The following is an 18707-nucleotide window of genomic DNA, read 5'->3' on the forward strand; positions in this document are numbered from 1 at the left end:
CCTTATTGTACGTGTATCGACTGCAGACAATGTTACTACAACTATCTATTTTAGAAAGAATTCGAAGAACTATTAAGAAAATTTTACTCCAATCCAATATGGGCCGTCATCTTACGAAGATTACTTAAGATGAGATCAAAGCTTTCTCTCTTATTAGACTATGCAACTGATTTTGAAACAGAAATAAATATCAACGATATCCATCAAAACTAATATGTACATTAAATAAACAATAAAACAGTTATCTTATAATATAAAAAAATGCTTAGTTGTAATACATATGTATAAACCTATTAAGAGCTTTAGATTGTGCTATATCAAACCTACTTATATGAAAATTTCACTTCTTAATTATGTGTATTTACTTATTTTTCCTTATAGTACATCCACCACCTCTTTGTATGTTTCTTTTATTTATATCATACTAAATTTTACTTTCTTCTCCAAACAAATTTTGTTCATATACTTTAATTTATTTTATTAGTCTCTTATTATAGTATTCTCGTTTGTCCTACGAATTAAATTAAAAATCATGTTTTAATATCTTTAAAAAATGAAATTACCAAATTCATAAATCTGTCAACTAGATTCTGAAACATAAAAACCTTATATATGTTGATATCCTTTCCATATTAATAGGTTTTCAAATTTTTTTATTAATCTCAGGCTTTGAGTGTTCTTATCGATTGTTCAATATATCAATTACAATTTATATTTAAATTGAATTTATCAATTTCATAAATCCATCAACATCAATAATAATGTTATTAAATGTGAAGACCTTATAGGTGCTACCATGCATTAAATATGGATATTCTATTTTCAAATATCTAATAACCTATTTATGGAATGGACATCTGATTAGATTTTAAGATGAACATATATTTCATATCCAATTTAAGGTGGATCGTTAAACTTCTTCCACTTTAACTCATACTGAATATATTTCATGGTTATTTCCACTTCTATAAGCTCCTTCCACTTTCATGTTTTTTTAATTTTCTTGAGCACAATTTCAATCTTAAATAATAACCATGTAACTATAAATATCAAAGAAAATAAAAAACCACTGTGGCTTCAACCAAAAAATAATAATATTCAAATAATTCGATCTGGTTAACTAAATCAGTTTTTAGGTATGATTGATAAATAAGCATTTCATACATTTAAAATATGCATATACAACTATAACAAGATTAAACTTTTAAAGTTTAAAAATTATTAAATTTATAAATTTCTACATCTAACCTATCATTTTACACCCAAGCATGTCACACATGCATAAACCCATTCACTTCATTTTTTTATAGATTACAATACTAACTTCTTTTTCTTGACAAAAATTATTTTTCATTTTTTGTTTCTTTAACATTTGTACTCGAAAAGATTAATTTTGATTAATACCTTAAAAACTCGAAGTATCTATTGTTAACTATATCAAATTATTATAAAAAGATCAATAGTTGTTATATTTTAGTTTATATTTATTTATTTATTATTAATTAACAAAAAATAAAAATATAGATACACAAATATAAACACAAGTTTAGTTTCTTTTGAAAAAATATGAACCCATCATACGTTGCACTACAAACCCGAGTACAACACCTCAATTTCCCAACCTAATGTATATATATAAATTATAATAAAATTTAAAATTTCATGAAATTTATATTCCCTCCCCTCCTCTGGCTTGGAGACAGCTTCTAAGAGACGCTCTTCCAAGCTGCTGCCGTTCCGACCATATTAGGGCTTCTTCCATTCCGCTGCAACCGCCGGTAACCATATCCACTGCCCTCTCTGCGGCTGATGGATTCTTATCATGACAAATTTGAGTTTGAAATTCGCAGCGTGTTTGATTTCATTTTCTCCATACTTTGACGCGTTGAATTTTTTGTTGCGATGAGCTTAATTTTGATCCAATTGCATAAGATCTTCAATTTCGATGAGAAATTGTGAATGTTTTGGTGTTGATTTATGATTACATTGTTATTTAAATCTGTTGCAGTGTTGTTATTCGCTTGCTGGCTATTTATTGTATTCGTATCAAGTTCCTTCCATGATTGTCGAAGTAGATTGAAAATTATGTTCATAAGTTATGTAAGCCATTTTCTTCTTCTAGTCTCTATGCATAGCTTTGATTTTGGGCAAAATTGTGCCGAGAGAAGAGATGATGGACAGAGAGAGTCAAAGTTTTTATATTGGGCCTTTTTTAAGGTGGAATAAGAGACGAGTCAATATAAAAGCATCGAAATATAATGATTATTTAGCTATTAATTGCTTGGTGAAAGAAGTTTAATATGGGTCGTTGGGTTGCACTTGTTCAGTCTTGGTCTAGGAAATATGGTTCAAGCTATCCTGTTAATGCCGGATCAAACACCATATGAAATCTCAGTGAATGTGGATGTAATTACCGCTATTTTGTTGATAGGTGTCTAAGTTGGCGTATGTGGATTAAACCTGCCATTTCGAATTTTCTGGCGCACTTTTAATGAAGTGGTCACCAAAACGTTAAGCGATTTAAATAGAAGCTATAATGTTTTAAAATGGTTGATAAACAAGTACTACTGTACAGATTGTATTCTCTAGTAAGTTTTCATTGTTGGAGAAACTACGTCCGTGTTTTCAGGTGTCAGAATACTGTTTAACATCTACCAATAATTGCAAATTTATATTCAAAGAACTTCCATTTGTTACTGCATTCTCGGAATCGACATTTTTCTGTTACTACAGGAATCCAATTCATTTTTGGTTGATATACAAAGCTGGCAGAAAAGAATGTGTTGAAGCAAGGGATGTTGCTGAAGATGCGTATAAAGAGGAGAAAAATGGTTTATTGTGTCAGATTGACAAGCTTAGTTTTGAAAAAGGACACGTTTTGGAGGAAAACCAATTACTGAATTTAGACAATTCAAAATTTTTGAACATGGAAAGTAAGTTATCTGATCATATCAAGGAAATCCAGAAAGAGTCGAAACAAAAAAATTTGGAAGTAGATGAGGGGAGAGTGCACAAAAAATTTCATTATCTCCTTGAATCGAAGGAATGTCTCATACAGAGTTATGAAAATTCAATAAAAAAGCTTAAGGAAAGAGACACTATGCTTCTAAAAAAGCAGAAAACTCTGGAGTTCAAAAATGAGGAATTGAAACTAAAGCTGATGAGAAAGTGCATGGAATTTAATGAATTAATGGATTTACAGAATAAACTTCTTCAAATAAACCAGTCAAAAGTTTCTTCAATCGTTCAGAAAGAAATCCAATTGAAGCAGTGTGAAGAGAAGTCTCATGGACTCGGTATCAAACTAAAAGATATGGAGAAAAAAGGCAGTGACCTTGTTCTAACAGTCAGAGAAAAGGCTGAAGAAGTAGATAAGGGGAAGCAATTGCAAGGAAATTTGTTAAAGAAAATCGAATTCCAAACCTTGGAAATTATGAAGAATGAACAGTTGTTGAGGAACTATGAAAAGGATAACGGACTTCTTGCTGCAAAAGTTCAGAGTTTGTCGACCGGTGCAGATGAGATCCAGAAAGAACTTCAGAACAAAATTAATGAATTGGAGGAGGGAACCAAGGTGCAAAAGCAATTACTCCAACAAAGAGATGCACTTGACTTGGAAAGGATCAAGAGAGGGCAAGAATTAGAAGAATCTGAGAAGGAAAGGAAAAAAGTACTGGATAAGATAAAAGATTTGGAGGAGAAAGTTGATAAGCTTCAAGAATGTCTCTATGCGATGACTAAAGAGTCTTCTGAAGGGATGGAGTTGCATGGCAAGTTGCTGCAGAAAATTGAATCAAAAAATTCTGAGCTGCTGTCCGAAAAGAGAAGACGAAGGGATGCTATTACTGCGTATAAGAGGCTGAAATCTGAACACAACTTTCTTCGGAAAAAATATTATCCTACTCCAGAAAACATGCTTCCTTGCAACAAAGGAAAAGATGAATGCGAGGTAGTCAGAAATGATCAAATTCCATCAGCTTCATGCGGTAAGCTCCTTGTCTTTTATGTGTGCAAGTTTCTTTTTGTTAACTGCGTGTAACAGTTTTTGTTCTCTATATGTCATTTGGACATACAGCATACTGGACATATATTATCATCCTACTGATATTGGGCTTGTATTTGTACATGCCAGGAATATATGTCGGTTGTCATCTTGCAAAGATTGGGCATGTATGATAATACGTTGTATTGCATGTAGTCAATTGACATGAAACCTATGTTCTATGATCGCACATAATTTTCAGTACAAATTTTTCCTTTGGGGTGTGTTTGTCTTTTAAAAAGAAAAAATTAAAAAATCTGTCTCCGTCGCTATTCTTTCTTATTTTTGGCATTGAGAAAAATGCTTAAAAAGTTTTTAGTATTGCAATGACGTAACAGATCAAGAGGGTGGGAAGGACATCCTAGAAGACAACAAAGGAGTTGCAATTCTTCAAACATCAAGTCCAGTCTCACCATCTATGTCGAGTATCCTTATTGCTGCAAAATTCCCAACTTGCATAAAAACTTGCCCGCCAATGGTTACAAAACGAGTCGTTTCTCGGTGGAGGGATACAAGGTCCCATCAGAGCCGTTTGGGGCCTGATCCCCATGATGATTTCCTCAATACTCCTCTGGAGAAAGTGCTGGAAAAGTTGGGGAAAGTTCCAATGGAGGAGAATCACGAGCTTCCCAAGCCATGTTCAACGGTCACAAACTTTGTAAACTCTGACAATGAAACACGGGATATGAATATCGATTCTGGACCACGAAAGCAACACGTGCCACGACCAAATACGGTAACTTCAGTTTTTAAGTACGTCAAGCCGGTGAGAAAGAAATCAGAGAGGGAATGCCTGAAGGGCGTGGAATGCAAGCAATGCAAGAAATTTTATGATGCTGTTCTTCCTGAAGCAAGCAAAAACCCGGATGCGAATAAGCAAGGCATATGCTGTGAGCATCATGATGGAGTTTCTAGGCATCGATATCAGTATGGACCTCCTTCCACTCCTGATGGATTTTGGGATATTGGATTTGAGTCTGAAACTTGAATTCTTGTGTTTTATTCTTTCAATTGATAATAACACATTTGTAATCAAATGCTAATCTTACATTTTTAGCCAAGAAAATTCATTCCATTACCGTAATTTTCTTCCGCATGCTGTCCCCAATTTGTATGAACTTAAGACACCGTTGAATGTGGCTGGAGTGGTGCTACGTTGGAGCTCAAACCACGTGACACAGAGATTTATAAGTTTAACCTTTGAAAATGCTTAATTATTTTTCAAAATTTTATAAAGTTAATTTTGAAAATGAATAATTTATGAGGTAACACAAGGTATAATCATCAGACAGTTTTTTTACCACTGAAAAATCTCCTATATTTTTTAAAACATATATTTAATATATCATGATATGTACTTGTCCAGTTAATAATTTAAAAATAAAATACACAAAATTGATTTAATGCTCACATAATTGATAATACCTATATAAAACAAATGGTATATTTGGATTTGTTTACTGAAACAAATGTCTCCATTTTTTATTACCCTATATGAATATTGTTTTAGATTTATTTTTTTCAAAATACCCAAAAATGATAGAGTATGTGCCCGGCAAACCAACTTGTGGCTTTAGTTTTTATTGGTTCTAATGTAAAACGATCTTTATTCTAATAATATTTTACAATTTTAATCAATTATGACATTACACTTTATCTGTATACTCATACAAACTGCATAAATAAAAACTTTGAATATACAATAGGTATGTCTCGCAACGTAAAATCATGAAACTCTTTAGGAAGTATGCCGTATATTCTAAACGAGTTTCTAGTCGAATCAGCTGCCTAAAATAAAGATAAAGGTTGCTTGAGCTTGAGACTAACATCTGTGATGTAAACGTCATGTTTCATTGAAAATGACATGAAAATATCTATTCATATAGATGAGTGATCATATGATGATATACTGAACAACCTTCCCTCGGATTGTCTAAGTAGTTCTTACTTATCGAGTGTAATAGTCTGCGGTTATAGTTGTACAGCTCAAGTTCAGTACACGTAAGAGCCATACATTTATTTGAAAGCTAAATCATTTATTTTAATTTAAAATGAGTTTTAGCCATGCATTATTTATTTAAATGCATTATTTTAAATTAATTATTTTTATGTGATGCACGTTAAATGTTTTTCGAGTTTCATGTTTCAGGCGATCATCCGATACGGGATCGAGGAGAAGAGACCGGCGACGAGTTTGGCAATTTTAAACGTAGTGTTTTATTTTAAGTTAAGGATGTGGCATTTTAAATAATTTATTTTGTTTTATCATTTTTAAAACCTAAATTATTTATGTAGTATTTTATGATCTTTAAATTTTTAAAAGTTTTGATACTTGTGCAAGTTATTTTAAATTTAGAGATTTTATTATAATTAGGAGAGAGTTAGTATTTTTAAATTAATTGTTAATTACTAATTAAGAAATTTATTTTCCTAATTTACTATAAACACACGCACACACCTATTTTCACACACACTTACACGACACAACACAAACACATATTTCATTCAAACTTTTATTATTTTGAGAGAAGAAAACTAGGGTTCCTTGAAGCAAGAACAGCCGCCCCTCTCCTTGCAATTCTCCAGCAATTTTCGTGAGTTTTATTTCAAGAAAAATCGTTGCACGATTGTCCCGGATCAACCCTCGCTTCCTTTCCGCGTTGGAGTCGTCGTTTCGGTAACGTTAAAGATTTAAAGGCATGTATATTCTGTTTTTCCTGCGTAGATCTAGTCATATTATGTGTTGCGATATTTTTATGCAAGAAAATACATGCGTGATGTGTAGAAGTTTGAGCAATCATGTTTGGATCACTTTTGAAACCATTTTTGGGATCTCAAATCTCGTTTTTACTGATCTTTTAAATACGGTGATTTTTCGGTCGAGATTTTGGGAAAACGTTCAATGTAAGAAACGTAGAACTTTTTTATACCTTCGATTTGATATAAAATTCAAAATATTTGGATAAAAATTGAGTGAGATATGATCATTTTCGTGGGACTGCTCAAACTGCCTTTCTGAAAAATTATGTTATTGATGTGTTCTTAAAGTTTTATTTTTGCAGGCTTCATTGGGGATCGATGGATGATCGTTTCTGCACTTAGGTATGTTTAGTATGATGTTGGGATGGTATTTGGTATGCCGGATAGTGTCGATAAGCACTCGAATTCATTAGAAGTCGTAGGAAACGATTTAGTGTCAATTTCCGTGTTTTTGAGTTGTATTGTGTCGTAGGTTGGATGTCGTTGTTTGTATGAGTTTGGAACAAGGTAATAGCACCCTAAAATGGGTCTCGAGGTATCGATTCTTAGTCCATTCAGTTGAGTTGGGAGAAATAAGCACAATATAAGAATTTTCGCAGGTTAATTTTTTTATCCGAGGCTACACGGACCCTTACACGGGGTCCGTGCCTTTGCTCCTTCCGAAGTGTCATTTTACAGAGTCTACACGGACCTAGACACGGGGTCCGTGCCTTGCCTTTTCTTCATACACATTTTACAGTGCCTACAAGGACCCGGAGCCAGACCCAGGCACGGGGTCCGTGTACTTCATATTTTGGGAAAAAAACTGGACTTCACATCAGGTTTTGTTTTGGGATTCAAGATAATGGTTAGTACGATGATTAAAAGAGGTCAAGTCCCGAGGGAACTAGAATATCATTAGCTACTTTTTTACTTCGGTGGTGATCTTGAGTATCTACGTCTAAGTTATGTAAATTAAGTATTTAAACCCACGTTAGTATGTGCAGCAGTGACCCCAAGCGAGATCCAACGAATCTCTCAACGCCAAGTAAGTAAGTATGTTCGACGTGCAAAGAAAATACTTTTAAGTTTTTTAGGTATGCTAAATGTCTTGTGACCAATTTATGAATGGGTTTGGAAGTCGGTGAACGTGGCCGAGGACCTCTCCACCCCGTTAAATTATGAACGGGTTTAGATCAGGATTGGAAAGCGGTAAAGTATGACCAGGGATCAATCCACCCGTTAAATTATGAACGGGGATGTCATGTATGTGGCAATGGATCTTCCCTGTCAGCCCAGTACTGTGGTTTAGTCTGATCAGACGAATTTATGTATAGGGTCACTTGCTTTGAAACACGCCTCTACGCAAAATGATGAATTTTATGTATGTTCAAGTATGTACAAGTATGCAAGCATGTTTAAGAAAGTCTTATGATGATGGCACGTCTATGTTTATGTACGTATGTACAAGTTTCAAGTATATTACGTTCAAGCTTTTAAGTATGCAAGTTCAAGTTTCAAGTAACGCTCTATTTTAAAGTTGCATGTGATTTTATTACGTATTACTCGTTACTCCCATTGTATACGTGTTGAGTTTTTAGACTCACTAGACTTGATCGATGCAGGTGAGGATGCATTTGAGGAGACGAGAGATGTGGACAGTGAGCTGGCTTGGACTGGGCGGGAGGCTAAACCCGAGGACCGTCCAAGTTTTAAGTTTTATGAAATGTTTAAAAGTACTCTGATTTATGTTACTGGTTATGAGATTTTAAGCAAATACTTTTGGCAAACTTTACTTCGAAATCTTTTGTTACAACGGTTGTTGAGATGAACAATTTATTTTATCGAATTTTGAATGTTCACTTCTTATTTAAGAAATTTTTAATTTTTTCGCAAATTTTAAAGTAGTTAAAAGTATGGTACGTTACAATAGTTGTACACCATTAGTCCTTTGACCCGGGACAATGTAGGGGTTACATATACTACCATGCACTTTGATCCGTTTACGGACTCTATTGAAGATCATCAGGCGACGAGATTGAGTGTAATTTTGAAATACGTAAAAGCAAATGTGAAACAACCCAGTCCCATAATATTTAATTTAAATAAACAACATACGAGGAATCAATACAATGGAAAAAGGGAAAACATAAAATGCTATTTTTATAAAAAGAATTTTAAAAATCTAACATCACAACTTTCAAAATATTACCAGATATAATCAAAAGAACCATCAACATGCAATTCATTTAATACAAAATACCAAGTATCCAACACTATTAATGTTCAACACCCCAACAAAAGTGATACAATTCAAAAGTTTTCCCCTTCCATTAGTCATATGACTTCTTCAGCCTCGGACAATCCATTTCATTCTTTTTTATCACCTGCATCACATGACGTTAACCGGAATGAGATAAAACTCAGTAAGTAAGAAACTATACATAACAAATACATATACATGGCTTGACTTGAAACATGGCTATAGCAATGATAATGAATAATAAATAATATCATCTTCAATGAACAATAAATAACAAAGCAATATAGATGGTATTTCATGGCATGAATTAAAAGAAAGGAAATGATAATTCTGTGACCTATGACCTGTGCAGAGTATCTTTTTGATATAAATATATATTAAAACTGTGAGAGATACTCATAATCATGAAATTGACCAATGACATGCATAAATTAACTATAATTTTCTTGGCTTTGATAATAGGAAATTTCGTTGAGACAATTTAACAAATACTTGGTAGGCAACAATGGAATACTAGCTCCTTATCAATGAATTCAAGGGTATTCTTGGATCAATGAACAAATAACAATACATACATCAATAATATAACAATGGAAGGAGCTAGACATCAATAAACATAGCTTATATACATATATATCATGTGAGCATTTGAAAGGAAGCTTCTACTTACAACCCACAAGCACTATGATGAACTTAAATGAATCATACAACAATAATCACAACAATAACCATAAATCATCACCAATAATCCAATGAATCAAAGAACTCAACTTAACCCTTAATATTTCAAACCCTTCCAACTCCAAAAAATATAGAAGTCTTACCTTGTAGCTTGAAGTCTAAGGTAGGAAACACTAAAAATTCTACTATAACCCTTGAACTTGGAGTGGAGATTTAAGGGAAGAAAATCTTGAGGAAATAAGCTAGAACCGATGGAGACTAAGGGAAGAAGAAAGAATGGTGGAGAAGCATCTAGAAATGGTTTAAAAAGCCTTCAATACTTCAAAACACGTGTTTTAAAATAACAATTCTCGCCTGCCTAGCGCCGCAGCACCACTCTGTTTGAAACGTCTGTTCTTCGTTTTCTTAACTTGTACTATATTTTTTTTAAACCTTACATAGCATCGGCCGAACCATACATATTTGTATAAAATATTTTTGACATCATTTAAAAATAAACATCCAACTAACCTTTAAAAATCCAAAGGAGAATAGTTTGAATCATAAAATCGTTCAACGTTTTACCAAACCCAAAAACATTATTTGAAAAGCATAGCACATACTATAACCTCTCAAAAATCTCTCATAACATAAGTAAAAATCATAGAATATCTTTAACATAACTTAAAATCATAAATCATAACTACTGCGGAAAACTAGCGTCGGTCCTCGGGTTATGTGCACCTTCAGTCCAGCAAAGTCAACCATCAAGACCTCCATAATCATTATTATCATAATCACCTGCATTAATCACACCTAGTGAGTCTAAAGCATGGTTTGCCAAAACGGGATCCGGCCGTTCCGGAACCGGAACGCTACCTACCTTGACGGAGTTCCGGTGTTTGGAGGTATATGATGTGGGTCGGCGTTCCATGCATGAAGAACGGCGATTTAACGGGAAAACGGAACAGGCCACGCTCGAAACGGAACGGATTGTTGTTTGGAGAATAGCAATTTTAAAAATAAAAAAGAAGAGGCTTTGTCTTGTGCTCCAATAATTGCTTCGTATAGCATTATTGGTTAGTCCAGCTTTCTACAGCTTCGTCCAAGTCCCTTCTCTTTGTTCATCTCTCTCGGCTTTCTCGACCCTTCGTTCAATCTCCACCGTGCGCAGCTGGTAAGGGGTCAGCCAGCATCTCCTCTCCTCTCCTAAGTCTTAACCCATGACCTGTGTTGAACCTTCAAGAAAAGAAAAGAAGCTTGAAGTGGTTGTTCTCTCCATCTGCATGAGTTTTATTGCTACTATTCTTTCGATTTATATCAATTCTTCGTTGATTAATTGCTATATGCATTCGATTAATTTCTATATGTTATATCCGAAGCCTAAGAAAATTTTAAATAGATGAATATTGTGAATTTGGGAATTTTTGTTGAATATCACTTATATGCATTCGACCCAAAATTTTGAGAAAGCTGAAATTATGTGGTGATCAAAATTATATGATATAGAATTTTTGTGCTAAGTTTTGAAGTAATTTTATTTCTTTCTCCTTTGCATTTACAATTTCAAATGTCAAAATTGAGAAATAGTTTGGGTTGTTGGTTCCTTTGAATTTTTTATTTTATATAACTCAATATATTTATTTTAAATCATTGCCTAAAATTTTATAGGACTGCTAGAGATTATAAATTGAATATTTGCTCTAATTCATTCAAAGGTACGATATTTTCCTTATAATTTACTTTTAATTTGCAAAAAATTTCTTTTTAAATGATCTAAATATAAAGTGTGAATCAGTAAATCTTTTGAACAATGGCTCCAAAACTCGATATTGGTTGGGAGTTTGGTAAATCCATCGGAGGTGATAGAAAGACAATACAATGCATATTTTGTGGGAAAGTTATAACTGGTGGAATTACAAGATTAAAACAACATATTGCTCATGTTGCTGGAAATGTTGAGTCATGCACTAAAGCTCCAAAGAGATATTATTGATGTTACGGAAACATCTTCAAGATACTAAGTCTGACAGAAATTTAATCAAAAAGAAAAAAAAATTGCATTAAATGCAATTCAGCAGAGCATACATGGACTTGATAGTGGCAGTGACAGTGGAGGTGATAAATTTGATGATACCAATGAAGAAATTTTACCAGATATGGAATATAGGGCATTGCGAAAAGCAATGAAAGAAAGTCGTAGAACAAGAGCATTTGAGGAAGAGATGCATAACCGATATGGTTCAGGTAAATAAATATGTTATTTTGTAGTCTCAAATTAATTTATTATTTTAAAAAATTCTTTTTTATTGTAGTACAATTAAAATTCTGATTAGTTTGTATCCTTTAATTTCAGGAAATGTTGGTGGTAGTTCATCATCACTTGGTTCAAATCCTAGTTTAAGAAAACAAATGCCTCGTAGCTTTAGCGTAAGAGAGGGAGCTCTGCTACCATCGAAAGGGATTGATTCTTACATGTTTCTATCAAAACGAAAGAGTATAAAAAATTGGTTTGCTCCTGAAAAAGTCAAAGATGTTGGGAAGGCTATTTCAAAATGGTTTATATACAATGCAATTCCATTTCATGCAGCAGATAGTGGTCCATACTACCAAGCAATGATTAATACCATCGCCGATGTTGGACCCTGGAGTACAAAGTCCTTCTGGACGTCAAATAGGTGGTGTTTTCTTGGAAGAGGAGGTGGAAGATATTACTGCATATTTAAATACATTAAAATGGAAATGGCCAAAATATGGATGTAGAATAATGTGTGATGGTTGGAGCACACGCAATAAACATCCTATCATTAATTTTATGATATATTGTGATCGCAACATGATATTTCATAGTTCAGTGGATTGCACAAACCAAAGAAAGACAGCCGATTTTATATTATCTCTTTTGAATAAAGTTATTGACGAGATTGGAGAGGAAAACATTGTTCATGTGGTTACAGATAGTGAAAGTGCAAATATTGCTGCTGGACAGAAATTGATGATTGAAAGACCTCACATGTTTTGGTCACCTTGTGCTGCACACTGCATTGATCTTATGCTTGAAGATATTGGTAAGATGGCAAAAGTAAAGAGGTGCATTGATAAAGCAAAGCAAATAACAAGTTTTATATACAATAGTGACAAAGTTGTGAACTTAATGAAAATCTATACAAATGACCGTGAATTGTTGAGACCTGGAATCACTCGCTTTGCTACAGAATTTATCTCTTTAGAAAGTCTCGTCCGATATTCTCAAGATTTGAAGAGATTGTGCACTTCAATTGAGTGGCAAGAGTACAACAATACAAGCAAGAGACGAAAGGATGCCGAAAAAATTACAGCGATAATTTTGGATGCAAAATTTTGGAAGTCGGCTCGTGGCATATGCGCAGCAATGGAACCTCTCGTAAAAGTTTTGAAGTTGGTTGACCAAGACAATAAGCCAACTCTGTCAATTATATATGAAGCAATGGATAGAGCTAAATTATGTATATAACAAAGTGTAAAAGACTGGAAACTGTATTGGGATGTGATTGATGAGCGTAGGTATAATCAATTACACCAACATCTACATGCTGCAGGTAAAATGAGATTATATTTACATAAAATAAATTCATTGTTGTGGTTATTGTCATATATTTTAAAATTTTTGTGTGTTTTAGCATATTTTCTCAATCCAATGCTCCAATATTCTGGAACTTGTGTTTATACGGATGAAGTAAGACGAGGATTGAAGACAGTAATCAAGAGACTAGAACCTGATTTAAATGCACAAGCTTCAATGATTAATGAGGTATGATATTTATAAATTTTACATAACATATTTTATATCCAATATACTATAGTTTTATCAAACATATATGTTTTGCAGATTAAATTGTTCACGGAACAAATTGGAGAGTTTGGATCCCCACTTGCAAATATGACAGTTAAAAGAAGTCTTCCAGGTTTGAACTTCTTTATGTTTCTCATAAATATTAATGTTATACAATATATATATATCATATGTTCTTTTCTCAGCTGAATGGTGGAATGAGTATGGTGAAGAAGCTCTCCACTTGAGAAAAATTGCAATTAAAGTCCTTAGCCAGACATGTTCATCTTCTGGTGGTGAAAGAAATTGGAGTACATGATCTTTAATACATACTAAGCTTCGCAACCGTTTGGCAATGGAAAAGTTGCATAAATTGGTATATATCCATTACAATATGCGATTAAGAGTACGAAATTTGATGCATAAAAGTGGAGATAATGATTACTACAGTCCTATAGATCTTGATCACATATTCACAGATGATGATATTTTAAATGAATGGACAAGAGATAATGAACCCTCTGTTTTGCAAGACAATGACTTAGAATGGTTAGATCAAGGCCATGAAATTTCAAATGCCCAAGAGCGCAACAAGACTCTTGCTGGTCAAAGTTACTCTAAGAACAAAAACAATGAGGGCAGCTCAAGATTATCAAAAAGCCAAGGAATCATATTGAGTGAAAGTGATGAAACTGAAGATGACGACAAAAGTGACGACAGTAATGATAGTGGTGATGGGAACAATCGAGAAAGTGGCAAAAAACATCACGATGATGATCAAGAACGTCAAGATGATCAACATGATACTGGCATGTCATGGGCACGGGGGAAAGAGAATTATTATGCCACACAGGACACTGATCATGGGTATCGCCCTGGGATAGAGGAACAACGTCGTTTTTTAGCAAGTTTGTCGAGTGCTGAAGATGATGAACATTTTAGTGGATCTTCACATTCATATATGGCTGTCGAAGAGCATATAAAAAATCTTGGCTTGGGGGGACACCATCAATTTCAATTTGAAGGGTATTCTAATAGTCGACGAAATAGATATCGTAACCCTCAATCACCCGCAGCAACTGGTATTAGACATGATGACCATAGATACACATCTTCAAGTGAGGCTAGTAATTCTTTGGGATATCAAGAATTTGGAGGCTACCATCGTCGTGACGAAACCTTATTAAATCCACATTCATTACACCATGTCCATTCCGTTTCAAATCCCCTATTCAATGATATCCACGTGGGCAATTTAACACTTGTTTATATCAACAACCATATGGTGGAGATCAATTTTCTCAACTGAATCCCGATGAAGAGTACACTGATGATTTCGTTCCTCCGCGCCATTCCTCATGGTATTAGTCTGTATTATATAAAATTTACAGGTACTTTTCTATGTAATATTATTCTTCATCAGCTTATATTTAATTTATTATTGTTATTTTATTCTCGTATGATATGCATAATTTAATATGTTTAACATTAATTTCAGGGATATTGAAAAGCAAAGCACATCGATTGATGTAAGATGGTGAATCTCGAGTCTTCTTTCCGCTTCATTCATCAATGGAAGATTAATAAAGTAAAGACTATGAGTAAGCTATTTCTATTGAGAAATTTTCATTAGAAAGTATGATAAAAAATAAGCTAATTCTAAAATATTTGTATTATAATTGATGTTAAATAATCTTTAACTCGATTTTATGTAAGATTTTAATTTCTTATTTACATCAAATAATCTATTTAAATGATATTCATTTTAATTTTCATATTTCTAAATATTTTCCAAAATCTTCAATTTTTATATATTTATAATATTTTATAAATAAAATCCGTTCCGCGACCGTTCCGTGAAATGTCATCGGAACTGGAACGGTGGACTCCGCGCCGTTCCCCGCGACCGTGATTGCGAACCATGCTTGACTTCTCACTCTGATCTATTTCCTTTAAAATCCTCATTTCACTTGCTTTTCATTCCAACACTACTGTGACGAACTCATCACAAAATTTTACTTTCCTTAATATCCCAAAATTAAAACCCACAATCTTCATGGATTTATTCTTTCGTCTTCGCTGTAGAGCCACCACAGGAGCTACCAACAAATCTAGAGAAAATCATCCGCAATGAGTTCAAGGAGATGACTAATGCATTTTATACAGTTATGACGAATTTCATGGAAGAGATGAAAGAAATGGTCCCATGAGTCGGAGAGAAAACCAATAATGGACCAAGGAAAAGCTCCAGAGAACTCTCAAGCAGGCGAAACTCCCCGCTAAGAGTTTTTCTTGAACAACCAGCCCGTAACCGAGGAAAAGTACAATCTTCCACACGCTGTAGGGAGTCAAGGTATCGGGGAAGGAAGAAGACAAACGTGGGTATTAGATTTTTATTTAGCTTCCCTGCTAAAATATGCTTATAAGTCTGCAATTCGAGCTCAATGCCAAATTTTGAATTAGGCCACAGCTAAAAAAACATTCTTCCAATTCTGGAATTTGAGCTTGACATCAAATTTGGAAATTGGGCCAAAGGAAGCAAATTATACATATAAATAGGAAACTGATCAAATAAATAAATAAAAAAAAAGCCCACAAGAAAAATGGAACCACCACAATCGAAGAAGAGATCTGTTTCTGCAAATTGTTCTTATAAAAGACACAGATGGAAGAAAAGGAAAAAAAGGGCTACTACACATTCAATCATCATCAACAACTCTACACTGCATTTATCAGAAAAATGTTCTCTCAATTCAAGCTCAGTTCGATTTCATAGTTTTTCATTTCCAGTACTGTGTTTTCATTTTCCAGGCAACTGTAGTTTCAAATTTCATTATTTGGTATTAAAATTTATTTCTATTCGAAATGGCATGGTTAATTCTTCTTCACTTGGTTTTCAAAGTTAAATTTTGTTTATTGTTAGAAGTAGTAGTACTTATGTGTAGCTACGGTCAGTATAGAGTCAATACATTGTACAGTATAAATAGCAAGAGTTGATTAGTCAATAACGATCAATTCACTATTGTAGAGTTCTTCAACTTTTCTCGCAGCTTGAGCTCTGCGCTTTCTATCAATGAATTTGTTCTCCTAATATGGTATCAGAGCGTTCTCTTCAGCTATAATCGATCTTCAAGTCGTTGATCGATCTTCAATTCGCTTTTGAATCATCTGCTCCACTCTCGATCTGTTCGATTTTTCGAAGATGGTGAAAGGCGGTGGTCAAGCGGTTAATTAACAAAAATCCAATTTATGCTTCCGCGAATCGCATCCTTGCTGAGGATTTGAGCAATCCATACTTCATGCAGAATGGCGATCATCCAGGTCTTATCCTTGTATCTCATCCACTTTCTGGCTCGAATACAACACTTGGAGCAGAGCTATGGCCATGGCCTTGACTGCTAAAAATAAGCTTGGCTTTGTGGATAATGATGTGGCTCGTCTTTCACCCGATGATCTCTTGTACGGTGCTTGGGTTCGCTATAACAACATTATGACCTCATGGATTTTGATTGCTGTTACTCGTGAAATTGCTGATAGTCTCATATACATGTCGACTTGTCGTGAAGTCTGGCTCGATCTGCGTGATCGGTTCCAACAGAGTAATGCACCAAGGCTTTACCAAATTAAGAAATTGTTCGGTGCTCTTAATCAATGATCTTTAAGTGTTAGTTCCTACTACATAAAGTTGCGAACGCTTTGGGATGAACTGAAGGACTATCAACCTACTTCCGTCTGCATCTGTGGATCGATGAGAGAATGGGTGAATTATCATAGACAGGAATGTGTTACGCAATTCCTGATGGGGCTAAATGATTCTTATGCACAGGTACGTGCACAAATCTTATTGGTAGATCCTCTCCTTGGTATTGCCAAGGTGTTTTCTCTCGTGGCTTAGGAGGAGAGAGAAAGATCTATCACATCTGGTAATGCCAAATTAGACATTGATGCTTCACTTGTGTCCAATGCGTCCACAGCTGTGGGAACCGCCAGGTAAGTTTATGAATTCCAAAGCCAAAAGTGATAAAGTTTGCTCTTATTGCAACTACACCAATCACACAGTAGGTAAGTGCTACAAGCTGCAAGGTTTCCCTCTTGGACATCCCAAGTTTGGACGAAAACCATCTTTCAGGAAGGCACAAGCATGCCAAACTTATGCTTTTTCATAACTTACTTCGAATGCCTCTGTTGATTCTCTCACTCATGGTTAGTGTAATCAGCTGATAGATTTTTTGAGCTCCAAAATTCAGACAATGAATAACTCCACAATGGAACGACAACAGCAAGAGTCATCAGTGTCTTGCTTCAATGGTATTTTCTCTTTATTCGACTCTTTCCCTGCTATTTTGCGCCTGGATTGGGTAACAGACACAGGAGCCACATATCATATATGTTGTTCCATGTCTCTTTTTACCACATTTAGGTAAATCAACTGTAAGGCCCGAGATTTTATCATTTTAATCCGAGATTATTTAATTGATGAATTATGGAATGTTGAGTCATATTCCATTGTTTTTATAATGCCTTAGGATTGAAATTGAATTAAAAAGAGTTGTGACGGCCGAATTGCAAATAGTGAAGATTTCAGGGGCTAAAGTGCAATCAATGGGATTTGAGTGGGACACTTGTCTTTGCCATGCACTTGGACGTGTATTTCCTCATTCCATTCAGAATTTTTCAGGCAAGAAACCGAGACCCTCCATGGCTAACATCCTCAAGCTTCCTTGCATCTTAGAAATTTGATTGTGCAAGATCCGGCCATCCGATTTTCGATCCGAGCATAGTTCCTTGCTTCTCTCGTCAAGAGCTTCGAAGGGATGTCAGTTTTCTTATTTTCCTGCATGGTTCGAAAATTTGGTGTTGGAGAAATCATAATTTGATTGATATTATGTGTTCTTGAGATTATGGTAAGCATGTAATCGAAACCGGATCGAAAAACGGACAACGTATGCAATTGTTATTTTTTTCCAGCTTATGTTCGAATGGGGCTGTGCAGATTTTTGGAATTGTGGTTTGTATTTGTTGATGGTTATGAGTTGTTGGTATTAATCTATTGATGTTTGAGTTGTCGGGTATCTCGAGATTGCGCCGTTATGCCGTTGAAATTTAACTAGATTGAGTATTGATCATACCATGTCTTGCTTTGAGTGGTATGTTGATATTGTGCCTCTCGAAAATGTCATTCCAGATTTGGT

General features: G+C 34.4%; 3 protein-coding genes across 7 annotated transcripts; all 3 read left to right on the top strand.

Moving 5' to 3' along the window:
- The first annotated feature begins 1661 nt into the window (after window positions 1-1661).
- On the top strand, window positions 1662-5117 carry LOC142527776 (protein gamma response 1-like). Its single transcript, XM_075632706.1, has 3 exons — window positions 1662-1778; window positions 2734-3986; window positions 4381-5117. The coding sequence occupies exons 2-3, from the start codon at window positions 2927-2929 to the stop codon at window positions 5028-5030; spliced, it is 1710 nt and encodes a 569-aa protein (XP_075488821.1). The 5' UTR covers window positions 1662-1778; window positions 2734-2926; the 3' UTR covers window positions 5031-5117.
- A 6258-nt stretch (window positions 5118-11375) lies between these two features.
- LOC142527214 (uncharacterized) lies at window positions 11376-16212 on the top strand. 5 transcript variants are annotated; one of them, XM_075631953.1, is made up of 7 exons: window positions 11376-11422; window positions 11503-11951; window positions 12061-13282; window positions 13364-13494; window positions 13573-13648; window positions 13722-14906; window positions 15014-16210. In XM_075631953.1, exon 6 carries the CDS (start codon window positions 13871-13873, stop codon window positions 14822-14824), a length of 954 nt encoding a protein of 317 aa, XP_075488068.1. In that variant the 5' UTR covers window positions 11376-11422; window positions 11503-11951; window positions 12061-13282; window positions 13364-13494; window positions 13573-13648; window positions 13722-13870; the 3' UTR covers window positions 14825-14906; window positions 15014-16210. The 5 variants fall into 5 exon arrangements, with proteins under 5 accessions (XP_075488068.1, XP_075488069.1, XP_075488070.1 ...); XM_075631954.1 differs by having other exon boundaries at window positions 11377-11951; window positions 13722-14876; window positions 15014-16212; XM_075631955.1 differs by having other exon boundaries at window positions 11377-11951; window positions 13421-13494.
- Window positions 12541-13197, top strand: LOC142525906 (uncharacterized). The gene has a single exon (XM_075630193.1). It carries the CDS (start codon window positions 12541-12543, stop codon window positions 13195-13197), a length of 657 nt encoding a protein of 218 aa, XP_075486308.1.
- Window positions 16213-18707: the final 2495 nt, after the last annotated feature.

Source organism: Primulina tabacum, chromosome 15 (assembly GCF_025594145.1).
Source record: "Primulina tabacum isolate GXHZ01 chromosome 15, ASM2559414v2, whole genome shotgun sequence".
Lineage (NCBI taxonomy): Eukaryota > Viridiplantae > Streptophyta > Magnoliopsida > Lamiales > Gesneriaceae > Primulina > Primulina tabacum.